The 19,434-nt window shown below is 40.6% G+C and overlaps 1 protein-coding gene across 8 annotated transcripts in view; it reads left to right on the top strand.

Annotated features, from left to right (window-relative positions):
• Nucleotides 1–200: 200 nt before the first annotated feature.
• The window catches only part of ZWILCH (zwilch kinetochore protein), a 37,413-nt gene continuing 18,179 nt past the window's right edge, over nt 201–19,434 (top strand). For 3 of the 8 annotated variants that reach the window (XM_041746091.1, XM_041746092.1, XM_041746093.1), the window contains exons 1-8: nt 201–501; nt 3,650–3,701; nt 6,291–6,386; nt 11,506–11,624; nt 15,359–15,555; nt 16,728–16,798; nt 17,136–17,291; nt 18,806–18,877. In XM_041746091.1, coding sequence (XP_041602025.1) covers nt 449–501; nt 3,650–3,701; nt 6,291–6,386; nt 11,506–11,624; nt 15,359–15,555; nt 16,728–16,798; nt 17,136–17,291; nt 18,806–18,877 — 816 coding nt within the window. In that variant the 5' untranslated portion in view covers nt 201–448. Of the gene's footprint in view, nt 502–3,649; nt 3,702–6,290; nt 6,387–11,505; nt 11,625–15,358; nt 15,556–16,727; nt 16,799–17,135; nt 17,292–18,805; nt 18,878–19,434 lie in introns of those variants that run through there. The other 5 variants (XM_041746095.1, XM_041746096.1, XM_041746097.1 and 2 more) reach the window with 5 other exon arrangements.

Raw genomic sequence — 19,434 nt, 5'->3', positions numbered from 1 at the left:
TCGCCCTACCACCCTATAAAAAAATAACAGATAGCGTGTTATTTCTTCGTTTACATCAATTTACGGTATCCACTGACTTTCAAAGCCAACAACAGCGCTTAGAAACAAGGGACTCCTTTTCGCGGAATAATCCATAAGGAGGCGTGGAAACTCTCGCGAGACTATCTCCTCCGCCCCCCCCCCCCCGCCCGCTTTCCGTCTCCCCTCCCCCTTCAACCTCTGCAATTTATTTTAGCTTTTTCTTGCGGGAATGGAAAGCTGCCGGGAAAGGAAAAAAAAAAAGAAAAGTGTGCTCTACAACAAAATATTAACTTTGTGGGCAAACGGGGCCTATCAGGAGTGCGGGGGGGGGAACGTAGTCCCGGCGAGGGGGCTATAACCCCGGACGTCAGCGTCCGGCGCGCAGTTCGTTTTGGCGGCTTAGGATTTGCAGTGCGAGCCGGCTGCCATGTGGGCGCGGATGAACCGAGCTGCTGAGGAGTTTTACTGTCGTCTCCTGCAGTGAGTTGTAGCGGGAGCTGTGGCCTGGGGTGCGAGGGCGGTGCTTTGCCCCGGGCGTAGGTGTCGGTGCTGCCCGGTGGATCGGCGTCCCGTCGGGCCTCGGGGGCGCCTAAGTTACAGACCAGGGCGGCTCTCCTGGGGCCTGGAGTCGGGGAACGGCCGGGCGTCGGCTCCAGGGTGCGCTTGGCTCCGTAGGAGGAAGCGACTGCACGTTGTCGATCGGGGTGCAGGGTGACGAGTTTCTCGGGAGGCGCTTTATGGCGGTAATGCGTGGACCTCAGCCTCTCAGGGTATGGAGAACTAGACGTCGGCGTCCCTCATCTGTTTAAAGCCTTTCCGGTGTGAGACGTGATGATGTCCGTTCAGGACAGTTACTCGTGCTACAGGTGTAATAAGAGTGTGTTGGTGTCGTCGTTGTTGAGGATTTTATTGATTTACTCACGAGAGACACAGAGAGAGGGGCAGAGGGAGAAGCAGGCTCCCCGCAGAATTCGATCTCAGGACCCCGGGATCAAGCCCTGGGCTGAAGGCAGATGCTCAACCACTGAGCCCACCCGGACATCCGGGTTTTCTTTTCTTTTCTTTTTCTTTTTTTAAGTACTTTTATTTCACTGTGCTCTGAGATTTGGTGCTTAAAGTGAAGTGCTCATGCAAAAGGGGATTCCATCTAGTTCTGCATCCAACTTTAAAATCTAATCCAGTAGCTGTCAAAAAAAAAAAAAAAAAAAACTAATCCAGGGACGCCTGGGTGGCTCAGCGGTTGAGCGTCTGACTTTGGCTGAAGGGGGTGATCCCTGAGTCCCAGGATCGAGTCCCACGTCCGGCTCCCTGCATGGAGCCTGCTTCTCCCTCTGCCTGTGTCTCCGCCTCTCTCTCTGTGTCTCTCATGAGTAAGTAAATAAAATCTTTAAAAAATAAAATAAAATCTAATCCAGCAGTTCTCAAATTTGAGCTTGCATCATCAATCACCTGGAGGCTTGTCAAAACAGATTTCTTGGCCCCACCTGCAGGGTTTCTGATTTAGTGAATTAGTCTTCGCTGGGGTGGAGGGGTGTCAAAGAATTCCAATTATTTCCAGGTGAAACCTGCTGTGGCCTGACACCGCACTTTGAGAACCTCTAATATAATGAAACCGCTTATTTTCTAAATGCCATAATTTTTCATTATTTACTGCTTTTTTCCTGTCTACAAAGGTAGTAATGCTTGCCAAGTTTTTGAACATTATAAACAGACACTAGGTTGTTATTTTTTTTAATAATGTTTTGGATGGCTTTCAATATGACACCCTGTAGATTTGTCTCATTGTTTTTTTTTTTTTTTTTTTTGAAGATTTTATTTATTTATTCATGAGAGACACACACAGAGAGAGAGAGGCAGAGACACAGGCAGGAAGAAGCGGGCTCCAGAGAGAGAGAGAGAGGGAGGCAGAGACACAGGCAGGAAGAAGCAGGCTCCATGCAGGAGCTTGATATGGAACTCAATCCAGGGACCCTCCGGATCGCGCCCTGGGCCAGAGGCAGGTGCTCAACCGCTGAGCCACCCACAGATCCCTGCCTCATTGTTTTTAACTGATGTGTAATATTTCATTCTATACCTGTCCAATGTTTTTTTTTAACGAGTTGCCCAGTGATACAGTTTTGTTTAGACTCTTTATAGTTCCCAGTTGTTTCACGGAGGTTAGTCTTTTTCTCTACTTGTAAGCTACAAGTCTCCTTTGCTTGTCTTGAGTTCTTCACAATGCCTGTGCATCCAGTCGCTTACTGGAAATTTCTGCAAGACCTCAAATTCAATATCTGCAAAACCAATTTCATCTTTTCCCAACAACCTGACACTCTACTCCTGAATTTCCTGGCACACCTGGTGTGCGTGTTTTCCCTCTATCTCTACTGCTTTTGTTCACTTATTCACAGGCCTGTGTCTCTGCCTCTCTCTCTCTCTGTGTCTCTCATGAATAAATAAATAAAATCTTCAAAAAAAAAAAAATGAGACAGATCTTACAGGGTGTCATATTGAAAGCCATCCAAAACATTATTAAAAAATAACAACCTAGTGTCTGTTTATAATGTTCAAAAACTTGGCAAGCATTACTACCTTTGTAGTAATTTCTTGGTCTCCAATAAATAAAATCTTTAAAAAAAAAAAAAAAAGAATAAATCCATCTTATCCAAAATAGCAAAAGTGAATCATTCACAGACCTAGTTCTCCTCCTTTTATTTCAATAAGTCAGAGTAGATCAAATAGTAAATGGTACCCTGAAACAATTCCATTGGGCTTCTTTTAGGCTTCTAAAGATTTTGTCTCTTTCAGAGTGTAGATCAAACTGATGTACATTTGATATGTTTAATGGTTTATACGTGCTTTGGGATGACTGTTTTAGAACTTCCTTGAATGAAGTTATTAGTAAATGATAATCCGAGAGTTTTGTGCTTACAATTTTACGTTTTTAGTGACAGTTCACAAAAATAGAGGGAGGATGGATGTTTGAATTCAGCCATAGAAATCTGGGTCTAGTCAGGTGGCTCAGTGGTTTAGCGCCGCCTTCAGCCCAGGGCGTGATCCTGGAGACCCAATATCCAGTCCCATGTCAGGCTCCCTGCATGGAGCCTGCTTCTCCCTCTGCCTGTGTTGTGTCTCTGCCCCCCCCCCCCCCTCTCTCTCTCTCTCTCTCTCTCTCTGTCTCTCTGTGTCTCTCATGAATAAATAAATAAAGTCTTAAAAAGATATTTGGGGCTAGGAACCTTAAATAACTTTTCTGTGGTTACCCACTGATTCAATAGGCAGATCAGAATCCAGTGATTTTTACTTCCTGTAGATTATGTGGTAAATTACATTTTAATAGTAGCTGATGGTGTGTTTTAGAAGATAAGAGAGTAGAGATGGGTAACCTGATTTCCTGTTGCCTCTGTAAAGCTGTTGTGCCCAGTTGTGGGCAGCAGTCTATTAATTTCTACCTCATCTCTTTTTTTCTCATACTCTTTTTCTACCTTTTTTTTTTTCCCCTCTTCCCAACCATGCCTTATGGCTGCCATGAGTACTTTTGCACTTTGCTTTTCTCACTGGTGTCCTGCAGAGATAGAGATGACTAACTTCTGACTTTAAATATCAGAATATTGTAGCTCTGTTTTTCACATTTAGTTCTGCATTTCAGGGAATTTGATGAAGAAAAGAAAGGAATCCATAATGATCCATTTATCTATGAGGTATGAACAATTTATTTTTTTATTTTTATTTTTTAATTTTTTTTTTTGATTTATTTATGATAGAGAGAGAGGCAGAGACACAGGCAGAGGGAGAAGCAGGCTCCATGCACCGGGAGCCTGATGTGGGATTCGATCCCGGGTCTCCAGGATCGCGCCCTGGGCCAAAGGCAGGCGCCAAACCGCTGCGCCACCCAGGGATCCCCAATTTATTTTGTTTTTAAACACAACTCAGTAATCCTAACATTCTGCTTTTTTAAACGTTGGGTTCATTGAAGTTAGAGTAAATCCTACCCTTTTAGAGTACGGTTCTATGAGTTTTTACAAATGCGTTTGGTCATATAGCTATCCTGTAATCAAGATGTAGAACATTTCTGTCACTTCCAAAGGTCTCATGTCCCTTTATAATCAGTCTTTTGTCCCTGGCCCTTTCCGGAATGTCATATAAATAAAATCACACAGTATGTAGTCTTTTGAATCTGACTTCTATCAAGGAATACAATGCATTTGAGATTTGTCTACATTTTGTGTGTCAGTAGTTCGTTCCTTTTTATAGTTGAATAGTATCTCATTGTATGTGTGTGTGACAGTTATCCACTAACCAGCTGATGGACACTTGGGTGGTTTCCAGTTTTGGATAGTTATGAGTAAAACTGCTATAAATATTCATGGATTTATTAAGCAGCTAATATATGCTAAGTGTTCCATAGATAAAGTCCCTATAAGGTTTAATCTATAAAATAATTAGTGAACTAAAATTAATTACATACTAAAAGACAAACTGGAGAGAAAGTTATATAAAATAAAAGTTAAAATAATACATAATTAGTTCATAATACATGAAAAGTTCTTAAAAATCCATAAGAAAAGTGACAGCTGTAATAGAAGAATAAACAAAGGAACAAGCCCAGAAAGAAAATTACAAGTAGAATTATTTCTTACAGTTTGAATTTTCACTAACTGGACTCAGGAATTAAGCATATCTAGGTCAATGTATTAATTCCTCCCCATTGGAATGTTTGCTTGATACTATATTAGTTTACTAGGGCTGCTGTAACTACAAACTGGTTTGCTTAAAACATCAAAAATTTATTCTGTTGCAGTTCTGGAGACTAGGACTCTGAAATGAGGGTGTCAAGAGGGCTACTCTCCTACTGAAAACTCTAGGAAAGGATCTTTCATTGGTTCTCCTAGTTTCCGGTGGTTTCCAACAATTCTTGGGGTTTCTTGGCTTGTAGATACATCACTCTAATTTCTGCCACTGTCAATACATAGAATCCCTTTGTGTCTATGTCTCTAAATCTTTCCCTCCTTATGTCAGTCATTGGATTTAAAGCCCTCCAATCCAAGTCAATCCTCAACTTGATTACATTTGCCAAGACCCTTTTTCTAAGATCACATTCAGAGGAACTAGGGGTTAGAATTTCATTGTATCTTTTGGAGGGATATATTCAATCCACAACAGACTTGAAACTCAAGAACCTAGTAGATGAGAATGACAGCATCCTTTGCCCCCTGAACTTGGTATCTAAATACTTCAGGATCCAAACTGAGAAACGAAACGGGTTCAAGTAATGAGAGTTATTTGTCACTAATAAGCCTATGAAAGACTGAAGTCACCTTCATTAGTAATCAAATAAATGAAAAAAAAAAAAAAACAGTAACAAGCATGACACTTTCTGCTGTGAGATGGTAAAAGTAAACTGAAAATACTCTGCGTTGCCATAAGTGACGGCAATGCATATATGTGGGGGTGGCATATTCACAAGGCAATTTGACATTATCAGCATGATTCTACGTATGCATCTTAAGAAGGTAACTCAAGGACATCTATTATTAGTTGTTTATTATAGCAAATAACTTAAAATTATCCAAATGTTGAACAAAATGGGATTAGTTATATGATGGCAGAGCCAAAGAACACCTAATGGATGGAAAGAAGTGTATGATACAGATGTGATATTTTTCTTAAGCAAAATCCTATCTAGATATCTAAATACTGAATACATTTCTACTTAAGTAGATTTATTTACGTGTCTGGTAAAAGATCTGATAAAATATATGCTAACCAGGCTAATAATAGTAGTGATTATCTTGACTAGTAGAATTATATGTGAATTTTTAAAAAATGACCTAGCTATCTATTTTCAGACTTTTCTATAATAAACATGTTTGCAATTGGAATGAAAAAATGTACAGTTCCTAGAAATGCCTAAAAGTTCTAACTTGCATAGTACAATCAGGAGAAAAGATCATTTATAAAGTGCTAATTTTATAGTACATTAAAGTAAATACAGTATGAGTCAAGAAAGAGGATGTCCATGTGATTCTAATCAAGAGAAAGGCTCTACATGTTGGAGTGCACTTTAGGTAACCCTTGAAGCATGTGTAGAGGTGAATAGAGCTAGGTCTGTCTAAACATGAAAAAACAACATGGCAAAGAATAAATGAAATCTCATCTTTAGAGCATTATGTCTTGTTCAAATTCTCTTTTTCCATCACTTGCATAAAACTAGTCTTTATGTGTTTAAATATTTGTACCTATATATGTGTGTATATATAACATGGCTTGATGTTCTCTGTTTTTAATAGGCTGATGTTCAAGTGCAGTTGATCAGCAAAGGTCAACCTAACCCTTTGAAAAATATCTTAGATGAAAATGACGTAGTATTCATCGTGGAGAAATTGGTAGGTAGTGCTTGAGCTTTGCTCTCGTTTAATTTTTTTGTTGTTGTTTTAAGATTTTATTTTTAATCTCTACCCTCAATGTGGGGTTCGAACTTATAACCCTAAGTTCAAGAGAGTTGTATGGTCCACCAACTGAGCCAGCTAGGCACCCTTGTGTTTAATTCCAGGTAGCCAAATTCATTTTATTGGGAATGATCTCAAATGTGCACATTTATTTTTATCAGCATATTAGTGAAAGTGTATTCTAAGTCTTTTAGAAATACAATAATGTCCAATAGAAATATAATGAAAACTATAGGTAATTTAACATTTTATAGTAACCATTATATAAAAAGGGAAATTATACAGTAAAATTGACTTTTTTTTCTTTTGTTGTCCACTGCTTTGAATTTTAGCACATGTATAGATTCTGGTAATCACCACATGGTCAGGGCACCAAACAGGTCCATCACCTCAAACAACTCCCTCATGCTATCTCCCTTTAAAATATCTTCTCCCTGGTAACTGCTGATCTTTTCTCCCTTCCTGTAGTGAGAATGCTGTGAATGGCATTGTACAGTCTAACCTTTTGAGTCTGGCTTCTTTCACTCCATATAATGCCTTTGAGATTCATCCAAGTTTTATGTGTATCAGTGGTTCATTTCTTGTAATTGCTGAGTAGATTCTGTGGTATGGATGTACCATAGTTTATTTATCTAGTCATCCTTTCAATGACATTTGGGTTCTTTTCCATCTCCAGTGATCATGAATAGAGTTGCTGTGATCATTTTTGTACAGATTTTTGCATGAGCTTGTTTTTTCGTTATGGTAAATACTGAGGAGTAGGATTGTCTGAAATTAGGTTTAATAATGCTTATTATTTAGTCTGATGTATGTGATAATACCATTTCAATGTGTAGTTAACATAAAAATCATTAATGAGATATTTCAAGGTTTTTTTTTTTCATACTGCATCTTCAAAATCTAGTGTGTGTTTTACAGTTTCATCTCCATTTGATCTGGTCCAGTTTCCAGTACTCAATAGCTGCATGTGGCCAGTGGCTGTTGTATTGAACAGCACAGCAAAAGTAGCTATGATTCATGAAGTTCTACTCTAATTTTTGTTAAACGTAACAGAAAACTTCTTATCTTTTGCATCACTTTATAATTCCAGCCTGAAACCTTTGTGTGTATGTGTGTGTTTTTAAATATTTATTTATTTGAGAGGAAGAGAGTACAGAGGGAGAGGGAGAAGCAGGCTCCCCGCTGAGCAGGGAGCCTGATGCGGGACTCAATCCCAGGACCTTGGGATCATGACCTGAGCCGAAAGCAGACACTCAACTGACCAAGCCACTCAGGCACCTCTCTTTGTGTTTTAATTATGGTGTTTTGGCATAGAAATTACAGTGATTTTTATTTATTCATGGGAGACACAGAGAGAAGCGGAGACATAGGCAGAGGGAGAAGCAGGCTCCTCACAGGGATCCTGATGTGGGACTTGATCCCTAAACTGAGCCAAAGGCAGATGTGCAACCACTGAGCCACCTAGGGGTCGTGGAGGTATTTTTAGAAGGAACTCTTTTGTTTGCTTGAAGATCTTCATGCTGTCTGGTGGATGAACAAGGAGCTTTTCATTTTAATGCATAAAAAAGCTACTTTGTCTTTTATGTTAACGAAAGAGTGTTATTACGGCTTATCTCTAGTGGACAGATGCTTAGGAAATAATTATAGGTGAATTACGTGGTTGAATTTAGACTTTTGTTATGGGGAGAAGGGAAAACGTATGTAGAGCAAAAGCTGAAAAGATTGAGATGTTCAGATGAAGAAGAGTCACATTGGAAAAGATAAGGATGAGCCAAGGGGGAATGTGGTAATGTGGATTAGGTTTCTAGTGAGGATGCAGCTTGCAATTGTGAGAAGGTCTCTGGTACTCACTGGGGCCCTGGCATTTTTGAACAAGGAGCAGAGGGGCTGTATTTGGAAAGCTAGGTCTAGAAGGAAATGAGATCTGTGATCTGGCAAAAGAAATTGAAAGTTGAGACTTTCTGATCCTGGATGCCACCCAGTAAGCATCATTAAAGTCTCCCCTCCCACCGCTGTCATGTCTAAGTCAGTCTCCCAAAGAGCCTGAGCAGCTGCAGAAGCTCTTCATTGGAGGTTTGAGCTTTGAAACAACTGATGAAAGTCTGAGGAGCCATTTTGAGCAATTGGGGAACCCTTACAGACTGTGTGGTAATGAGAGATCCAAACACCAAGTGCTCCAGAGGCTTTGGGTTTGTCACGTATGCCACTGTGGAGGAGGTGGATGCAGCCATGAATGCAAGGCCACACAAGGTGGATGGAAGAGTTGTGGAACCAAAGAGGGCTGTCTCAAGAGAAGATTCTCAAAGACTTGATGCCCACTTAACTGTGAAAAAGATTTTTGTAGGTGGCATTAAAGAAGACACTGAAGATCATCTAAGAGATTATTTTGAAAGTATGGGAAAATTGAAGTGATTGAGATCATGACTGACTGAGGCAGTGGCAAAAAGGTTTTACTTTTGTGACATTTGATGACCATGACTCTGTAGACAAGATTGCAAGATTATCATTCAAAAATACCATACTGTGAATGGCCACAACTGTGAAGTAAGGAAAGCCCTATCGAAGCAAGAGATGGCTAGTGCTTCGTCCAGCCAGAGTCCGAAGTGGTTCTGGAAACTTTGGTGGTGGTCGTGGAGGGAACTCGGTGGTCAAGGCGGCTTCAGTGGCAGTCGAGGTGGTGGTAGATATGGTGGCAGTGGGGATGGCTATAATGGATTTGGTAATGATGGAAGCAACTTTGGAGGGTGGCGGAAGCTATAACGATTTTGGCAATTACAACAATCAATCTTCAAATTTTGGACCTATAAAAGGAAATTTTGGAGGCAAAAGCTCTGGCCCCTGTGATGGTGGAGGCCAGTACCTCGCCAAACCACAAAACCAAGGTGGCTATGGTGGTTCCAGCAGCAGCAGCAGCTGTGGCAGTGGCAGAAGGTTTTAATTACTTCTAGGAAACAAAGATTAGCAGGAGAGCCAGAGAAGTGACAGGGAAGCTACAGGTTACAACAGATTTGTGAACTCAGCCAAGCACACTGGTGGCAGGGCCTAGGTGCTACAAAGAAGGCATGTTTTATTTTTATTTTTATTTTTTTTAAATCTTTTTTTTTTTTTTAATTTTTATTTATTTATGATAGTCACACAGAGAGAGAGAGAGAGAGAGGCAGAGACACAGGCAGAGGGAGAAGCAGGCTCCATGCGCTGGGAGCCCGATGTGGGATTCGATCCCGGGTCTCCAGGATCGCGCCCTGGGCCAAAGGCAGGCGCCAAACCGCTGCGCCACCCAGGGATCCCAAGAAGGCATGTTTTAGATAATACTCATGTGTATGGGCAAAAAACTTGAGGACTGTATTTGTGACTAATTGTATAACAGGTTATTTTAGTTTCTGTTCTGTGGAAAGTGTAAAGCATTCCAACAAAGGGTTTTAATGTAATGGTGTGGGTTTGTTTTGTTTTTGTTTTGTTTTGTTGCACCCATGCTGTTGATTGCTAAATGTAATAGTCTGATCATGATGCTGAATAAATGTGTCTTTTTAAAAAAAAAAACAAATTCAAAGTTGAGGAAATATCTGGGTCTGATACCTATTAAACAAGCAGAGTATTTATTGCCCAAAGAGCTTGATGAATATGATCCCGAGTTTTGAAGTCAGACTGCTTAGATTCAAATGGGGTTGCCAGTCACTGGCTGTAATTCTAGGTGAGTTATTTAGCAGTTTGCTACCTCAATTTTCCCATCTATAAAACAGAGTCAATGAGACACCTGGGTGGCTCAGTCGATAAAGGGTTTGACTCTTGGTTTTGGCTTGGATCATGATCTTGAGGTCATTAGATGGAGCCCAGTTGGGCTCCATGTGCAGCATGAATCTGCTTGAGATTTTCTCTCTCCCTCTGCCCCTCCCCAAAATGAATAAATATATCTTTTTAAAAAGAGTTAATGATAGTATCTATTTCCAGGTTTGTTTGTTTTTTAATTATTTATTTATTCATGACAGACGCAGAGAGAGAGGCAGAGACATAGGCAGAGGGAGAAGCAGGCTCCATGCAGGGAGCCTGATGTGGGACTTGATCTCAGGTCTCCCCGATTACAGCCCGGGCTCAAGGCGGTACTAAACCGCTGGGCCACCTGGGCTGCCCTATTTCAAGGTTTTTATAAAAAGTAACAGAACATTAAGGATGGCATGTGATGTAATGAGCATGGGGTGTTATATAAGACTGATGAATCACTGAGCTCTACCTCTGAAACCAATAATACATTTTATGTTAATTAATTGAATTTAAATAAAATTAAAAAAAGAAAAGTAGGGATCCCTGGGTGGCGCAGCGGTTTGGCGCCTGCCTTTGGCCTAGGGCGCGATCCTGGAGACCCGGGATCGAATCCCACGTCGGGCTCCCGGTGCATGGAGCCTGCTTCTCCCTCTGCCTGTATCTCTGCCTCTCTCTCTCTCTCTCTCTCTGTGACTATCATAAATAAATTAAAAAATTAAAAAAAAAAAACCCTCATTAAAAAAAAAAAGAAAAGTAATAGAAAACTTAGAACAGTAGCTGTTACGTAGTAACACTTAGGAAATGTTAACTCTTGGGGTTATTATTATTGGCAGGGCTAAACTGTGTAACTACTTAAACATGTAGATATTAAAAACACAGATTTAAGAACCCTGTGACAACTGAGAGCTGCTAGTCCTAAGAGGAGTAGGTTTAAGGAGTAAGGGAGGTGGCCCTTTGAGTTTTGGGAGTGAAGATCAGGAGTGTCCCATGGGTTTCTTGGTGTTTTGTCTTTGGTTCATCATTTTATACATGTTGGAGCACTTCCTTTTCTAATGGCATCAGATACTTCCTTTATCAGTAGCAACTTAGATCGGTATCTTTTAATAGGACAGTGGAAATGCTTCTGATGGCAGGATTTGTTGGTACCAAACTGGTTTGTAGCTGTGATTCTTGACATAACCTACATATTTGTGCTTAAGGATTTGGAAGCCAGGATTTGTTATGGCCTAGCAGAGTGAAAAATTGACTTGTGAGTATTCTTTTTATCTGACTATATAATTAAAAATTATTTTTTAAGCCTTTAGAGAAGGAAGAAACAAGTCATGTCGAGGAACCACAATGTGAAGAAACTGCTATTTCTGATCTCTCTACTGGGGAGAATGTTGGACCACTTGCTTTACCAGTGGGGAGAGCAAGGTAAATTTTTCTTTGGGTCGGGATAGGAGTAGGGCTGGAGGCTAAATGGAAGCTCCATTTAAATAAAAATGTTTTTACAGGGCACCTGGGTGGCTCTGGTTGAGCATCTGCCTTTGGCTCAGGTTGTGATCCTGGGGTCCTAGGATTGAGTCTTGCATTGGGCTCCCCACAGGGGGCCTCTGCCTCTGCCTCTCTCTGTGTGTCTCTCATAGGTAAACAAATAAAATCTTAAAATTAAAAAAAAGTTTTTGCAAATGTTTCCCAGTTTTACAGACACTGGGGGAAAAAAAGATGTATTCAGTCCAGGTCCTTTCTTCCCTTCTTCCCCCTCTCCTTAGCCATGTATACCCAGCTTTTCCAGGGGTAGGTGTCCCAAGCATGACTAGGAAGATTGCCGTGGTCTCTTCCTCCATTCCCCATACTGTGTGTTCTTACTTCTTAATTGTTCTCTTTGTATTCTGTTCCCTTCCAGTCTTTCATCCTCACTGCTGCCAGAGATCTTTATAAATCACTGAAAGCCTGATTGTATTGCTTCCTTGCTTAAAATCCTTGGGTGGTTCTTGTTGCCTCATGATAAAATCCAAATTTCTCATGAGTAACACATAGGACCCTTACATCGTGCAGTACAGAGGTCCTCCAGCAGGGTTGCCATACCCAGTGGGCATCTGGAAATGTGCAGGGGTACTTTTTGGTGGTGACAGTGACTGAGAAGCAGTTAGCCTGGGCGGTGGATAGTAAACGTCCTGTGGTGCACCAGGCTCTCCTGCACACAGAGGAATTACCCCACTCAAATGCTAGTAGTGCCCCTGTTAGAAATCCTGCTGCCCTGTCTGCCTGGCTGGCTTCACTTCCCGCCTCCCTACCATGTAGCTACGTGCACTTCTTCCTCTGCCTGACTCACCTCCAGAACCAGTGCTCTTGCTGACAAGGAGTTCTGGAGGATAAAGTCCTCTAAACAATAACATTAGACAGTAAGGACTGTAATAATAATATTCACAGACGGACTACATGGTGGTTTTCGTTGGTTTTGCTAGGTAGAAACTTTTTTTTTTTTTAATTTTTATTTATTTATGATAGTCACACAGAGAGAGAGAGAGAGAGAGAGGCAGAGACACAGGCAGAGGGAGAAGCAGGCTCCGTGCACCAGGAGCCTGACATGGGATTCGATCCCGGGTCTCTAGGATCGCGCCCTGGGCCAAAGGCAGGCGCCAAACCGCTGCGCCACCCAGGGATCCCATAGGTAGAAACTTTTAACATTTATGTGGTTAATCAGTCTTTTATGACTTCTCGATTTTAAGTCATGTTGGCCTTTTTTCTTTTTTCCCCCACAACTTAAACATTATTTATTGGTGGTGTTTTCTCCAGCTAGTGTTTGGTTGGATTTGTCCATATGCTTATCATTGCCTTGCTTTGCATTTCAGACCTTCCTTTTGGGATTATTGTATTTCCTTTCTGAGGTACAATCCCTTAGAAATCCCTTTGTTGAGCATCTGTTGATCATAAATTTTCATCTCTTTGAAAAATTTCGAGCTACATTTTTGGGTAACTTTTAATTTTGATACACTTGCAAATTTATAGAAAAGCTGAAAAATAGCACAGGAACTTCTGTACACCCTTAACCCAGATTCAGCAGTTATTTACATTTTGCCTCATCTGCTTTGTCCTTCTCTCTCACTCCTCCTCCTAGCCCTCTCCCACTCTGCCACCTGTGTAACGTACTCCTATCACCCACACACTTTTTTTTTTTTTAAAGATTTTTTTTTTTTTTTTCATGAGAAACAGAGAGGCAGAGACACAGGCAAGAGGGAGAAGCAGGCTCCATGTAGGGATCCCGACGTGGGATTCGATCCTGGGTCTCCAGGATCATGCCCTGGGCCAAACCGCTGAGCCACCAGGGCTGCCCCACACACTTTGTTGTAATGAAATCTTGAGAGAATGTTGGAGATACTGTGGTCCTTTACCTCTAAATACTTCACTATGTATTTTCTGAGAGCAAGTATATTCTCTTATGTAACCATACAACAGTGATCAAAATCTGGAAATTTAACAGTTCCAGTACTATTATCTCATTTACAGACTATTCAGTTTTCCTTAAATATTCCAATAATTAATGACTTGAAGCATTTTTTCATGTGCTTATTGACTCCTTTTTTTTGCCCCAGCTTTATTATGGTATAATCAACTTATCCTATCTAGTTCTTTTGCTTCATCTTGCAGCCTACTTTTGCTTCTATTGAACCTCTTCACCCACACTGTTGGACTCCCCTGCTTGTAGTAACTACATTCTCATCACTTACTGGTGTACACATCTTCGTCTGCATAATGTGCCCTTCTACTTCTTCACTGGGTGAAATTTTTATGTATTTTGCTACTTAATTTCCAGAGTTTTGTTTCTGGGATACTAGGGTATTCGAATTTATAATTAGAAGCATATTTGGTTTTTGTCCACTGTTCCTGGCACAGAGTTCCTAAAACCCTTAGAATTTCTAAATGAAGAGAAAGGAAGGTATCTTCTCATATGTTAATGAGGTGGCTTTTGGGGGGCACCAGCTCAGTCAGCTGAACAGCCAGCTCTTATTTTTAGGTCAGGTCCTAATCTCAGTTTCTGGGATCCAGCCCCATGGCAGGCTCTGCGTCAGCGTGGAGTCTGCTTGAGGAGTCTTTGTCTCTCTCCCTCCCTCCCTACCCCTGCTCATGTGTGCACTCTCTCACTAAAATAAATAAATCTTAAAAAAATAAATGAGGTGGCTTTGGGAAAGCCTCTAGGTAACCATGGACTTGGGGGCTAAGGGGGGTTGCCAGAGTACCAAGCCTGTGATTAGAAGGTTAGAACATTCAGCCCCACCTCTACCTCCAGGGAGGAGAGAAGGGCTGGAGGGTGAATTCAGTCCCCAGTGGCTGGTGATTAATCATTTCATGCCTGTGTGACTAAGATTTCATAAAATCCAAAACAAGAGAGGTTTGGAGAGCCTCTGGGTTGGTGAACAGGTGGAGATTTGGGGAGAGTGGCTCACTAAGAGAGGGCATGGGTACTCCATACCCTTTCCCCATACCTTGCCCTATGCATCTCTTCCATTTGGCTCTTCCTGAGTTATATCCTTTTGTAATAAATCAGTAATCTAGTACATAAAGTGTTTTTCTGAGTTCTGTGAGTTGTTCTAGTAAATTAATCAAACCTAAGGAGGAGGTTGTTGGAACCTCACATCTATAGCTGGTCAGTCAGAAGTACAGGTGACAACCTGGACTTAGATTTGGCATTAGGGACACCTTAGGCATTAGGCTCAGTGGTTGAGCATCTGCCTTCGGCTCAGGGCGTGATTCTGCAGTCCCAGGATTGAGTCCTGCATCGGGCTCCTGCATGGAGCCTGCTTCTCCTTCTGCCTGTGTCTCTGTCTCTCTCTCTGTGTCTCTCATGAATAAATAAATAAAATTTAAAAAAAGATAAAGGTGGGTGATGGGGTTTGTAGGACTTCCTTAACCTATGGAATCTGATGCTGTCTCTGGGTATATAGTGTCAGAATGGAGTGGAATTGTAGATACCCAACTGGTGTCAGAAAATTACTTGGTATGAGGAAAAACCTCACACATTAGAGTTGGGTGCAGAATCTTTGTTGGTGACCAGAAGTAGGATCAGTATTAGAATATTAGATACCCTTCATGGTATCTTTGGAAAAGAAAACTTGATTGATGGATGGTTTCTACTTACAATTTATTCTTCTACTCTTATTTTCAAGGCAGTTAATTGGACTTTACACCATGGCTCACAATCCTAATATGACCCACTTGAAGATTCCTCGTCCAGTTACTGCCCTTCCTCCCTTGTGGGTAAGGTGTGACAGTTCAGATCCTGAAGGGACCTGTTGGCTGGGAGCTGTACTTGTCACCACAAACAGCATTGAAGGAATTGTTTTATATACAGTCAGTTGTAAAGGTGAGAGCTCACTTCCCACTCCTCTTACTTTTGTGGGGGTATGGCTGTTTATTTGTATTGTTACTATGTTATGGTTTTCACTGAAAACTGATATTGTTAAGAGGGAAGTGCACACAGTGGAACTTGTTAGCCACCAGGAATCTATTCGGATATGTAACTTGTGGCATATAGGAGATATTCCAGGTGCAGATCTCCAGAAATCTGAACAGGAGTTTATAGCTTTGTTAGTTTTATTTGGGGTTCATTTGGTTTATATGTGTGTATTTTTGGAAATTTTCATTGGAGGATAAAAAAAAAATGGAATATAATGACAATAGAATTCCAATGTCATAGTAGATGTTTAATTATATTTAGTAGCATTCTTACCGAACCCTGAAACCAGATTTGTGTGTCCAATGTGCAGTAAACCAAATCTGAGTCACTGGGTTCGAAGCGGAGAAAATTTTATTATCAGAAAGCCCATCGAGAGGGCAGGGGATTATTCCCAAAACTGCCTTCTTGATGAGGCTAAAGCAAATTTTTTCATAATCAGAGGGGTTGAGATTGCATACATATTGATGAAAAGGGTGAGGGAAGCTTGTGACCATTCATGAGAAAAGACGGAGCATGCTCACTAAGTAAGCATAGGTAATGTCTATCCCATGGTTGACACTTGGAACAAGGCCTATTTTAGTCTCTGACACCAGGAGTTTATCTGAGGACAAGGAGAAGGAGCTATGGACATGCTCCACAAGCCCGTGTAAACTGGATGGGGTCTTGGGCTCATTATCTCAGGTAAGGGATGCAGAGCCTTGCTTGTTCATAGGCTAGAGCCATAACAGTTGACGTCGAGTCCAGGCTTCGGCAGAGACAGCTAGTGGATTTGTTATTGGGGTCTGTAAAGACACAATAGCTGAATAAAGAGAAACAGGCCTCTGAAAAACCAGCTTTAAATTTTTTGCTAAGTTTCAGCATTATTAACGCTATAGGGAATGGTTTTAGTATTGACCTTTGTTTTTTGTTTCACTTTTCCTTCCTTTATCAACATGTCATCTGGATTTAAAATTTAAGTTCAGCAATTACTAGTGTAAGGTTGTAGTACCCTTGGAATTTGAGGGATTGTCATTTTCTAGCTCTAACAGTATAATCTTGAATTGTACCTTTCAGTAATTTTTTTCTTTTATGTCTTATAGCTGATAAAAATTACTCTGTAAATCTGGAAGACCTGAAAAGTTCACATAAGAGAAGACATCACTTGTCTATTGTAGGTATTTCTGTCTTCTACTTACATTAGTTTCTTCAGACTGTTATGGACCTGCTTCCCTAGTTTAGTGATTTTTTTCACTCATATGACTAGATGCTTTTTGGCTTTTTTGTAGTAAAGTGTTTGTGATTATTTTCATATCAGCTAATGACTAAACATAGATACTGCCTTGCCTTTTACCCAGTCTTTGGGATGGAAAAGAATTGTCTTACTTTTCCATTGGGGATAAAAGTGTGGCACTTTTTCTTCTGCGGGGAAAAGAACCAAAGTAGTTTTGATAAAGGGCACCTCTGGCCCTGTGAAAGTCGCTAATGGTGGCCGGATGTGCTCTTTTCAGGTAACAACCAGGGGCTTTGCCCAGTATGAGCTCTTTAAGTCCACAGCCTTGGATGACACACTTGCTGCATCACAAACTACAATTACTTTGGATATTTCCTGGAGTCCTGTGGATGAGATTCTTCAAAGCCCTCCGCTGTCTTCAACTGCAACTCTGGTAGGAGCGAATTCTATTTTGTGTTAATTCGGTGTGGATTTACTTTTAACTTGCTTATTGCTGGTGTTGCATGCTTCCAGCCCCCGCCCTGCTGGACAGCTCTGAGAGACCTAGCTTACCCCTGAAGTCTCACCAGGGCAGCCAGTGGAGGTTTGGCCAGGTAACCTGATACTGTCAGTTGCCCAAAGTGGCAATTATGTAACTTAAGAATTTTCTAGTGACTAATAAATTCTCTTGAGTTGAGACCCTAGTGGAATTATCGAAGTGACTTATCTCTGCTCTTCTTAAAAGATGGCAGATATTGGCAACACATCAAGAACCATTATACTATTAAGGTTTTTCACATTTTTACATTTCTAGGAATCTATCTTAAGTTCATTGGAATTGCTAGCAAAAATATATGTACACAGATGTTACATACAGTGGTCATAATTGTGTTTCTAAAATATTTAAAACAGACCTGAATGTTCAATAGGGAAATACTTAATGTAGATTTCCCTGGTGAAATGTTATATATTCTTTAAATATCATAATTTAAAGTGTTTTAATGATAAAAGACGCTTATTATGCAAACAAAAAGAAAATATAAAAAATTATATATATAATAGGATCTCATTTATGTTTTTGAAAACTGTGTATACAGAAGCCTAGACAGTGTTAATAGTGGTTCCCTCAGGCTGGTGGAGTTATGGATACTTACTTTCTTAATGCTTTTCTTTTCCTGCAATAGGAATTTATTTACAATGACATTTCCTTTTTTTTCTCTTTTATCCCCCCTACCCCATTTTTTAAGGTTTTAGGAGGTTCCTAAAACTTTGACCTCTGGCTAAGACAGCATACTGTTGGTTTAGTTAGAAGGAGTCTCTTAAATATATTTTAGGGGGTGGTTATTTTTGGTATGTGGTGATGCTGAGCTTTTCATTGGGTCTTAAGATGTATTTATTTACATCTTAAGTTCTCCTACTTGCCTTTTGGAAATTCAGTGGGAAAGGACAGGAGAGGGTATGAGGAGAGCAGTTCTACGTAGGTACAGTAATGGTAGAGAGAGAGGTTGGAGGCATGAGTTTAGATTACTGTATTGGGATGGACAGGATCTGTGATGTCTCTGGGTATGAGGTTCTTTTTTGGGGGGGGGGGGTATGAGGTTCTAAATGCAGTATTACCAGGGCACCTGGGTGGCTCAGTCATTAAGCATCTGCCTTTGGTTCAGGTCATGATCCCAGGGTCCTGGGATTGAATCCCTCATCGGGCTCCCTGCTCTTTGGGGAGCTGGCTTATCCCTCTCCTTCTGCCTGCTGCTCCCCTTCCTTGTGCTTGCCCCCTCCTTCCCTCTCTCTCTTTATCTGTAAATAAATAAAATCTTTTAAAAACAATATTAGCCTACCTATTTTAGCTCATTAGGGCTTTATGAAATATATTTTTTAATGTGTGGGCAATTTAAAATACAAGTAACTGTGACCGTTATGCAGAGAAGATGGAATTACCAGTAAAAACTGACTTTGGGAACTTTTTAGAACCTTAAAGTGGAGTCGGGAGAGCCCAGAGGTCCTTTGAATCATCTTCAGAGAGAACTGAAATTTCTCCTTGTGAGTATCCTTCTGGAATTTGTAACTTGCATTAAATTCTATATTTTCATAAAAATGTTTGCTGACATCATTGATGTTTAGTTTTGTGTTCAAATTTGTTCCAACTGTCATGTATTCAGTCGATAACTCTTGGCAATTTGGCCAGTGTAATTTTACAGTTGTCCTTATAATCATAGGGAGCTTTAGTTAAGAGCTACACTTCTTCCACCTTTTTACTGGAATATTTGGTTTCTAGTCATATTTCATTTCTATTCTTTTTAGGTGGGTCAGCTGCCAATTTATTCCATAGTCATGTATAATCTGCTTCTTAATAACTGGGATATTGATTCCCGCTAAATATTAGTGAGCATGTGTTTCAAGACTTTTATGTTTCAGTGAGTTTTACTCTTTTCTACAAATTGAATCTCAAGGGGGTGCCTCATTTTAATGCAGTAGAAATTCTAAATGTCTTAGCCTGGCATAGAGAGCCATTTATATCCAGTCACTGCCCTATTTGCTTTTTTTTAAAACAGCTTTATTGAGATATAAATTATATCCCATAAAATTCACTTATTTCA

Source organism: Vulpes lagopus, chromosome 2 (assembly GCF_018345385.1).
Source record: "Vulpes lagopus strain Blue_001 chromosome 2, ASM1834538v1, whole genome shotgun sequence".
In the NCBI taxonomy this organism is placed as follows: domain Eukaryota; kingdom Metazoa; phylum Chordata; class Mammalia; order Carnivora; family Canidae; genus Vulpes; species Vulpes lagopus.
The sequence above is the reverse complement of the archived record's forward strand: the minus strand, read 5'-3'. Positions and strand labels throughout refer to the sequence as shown.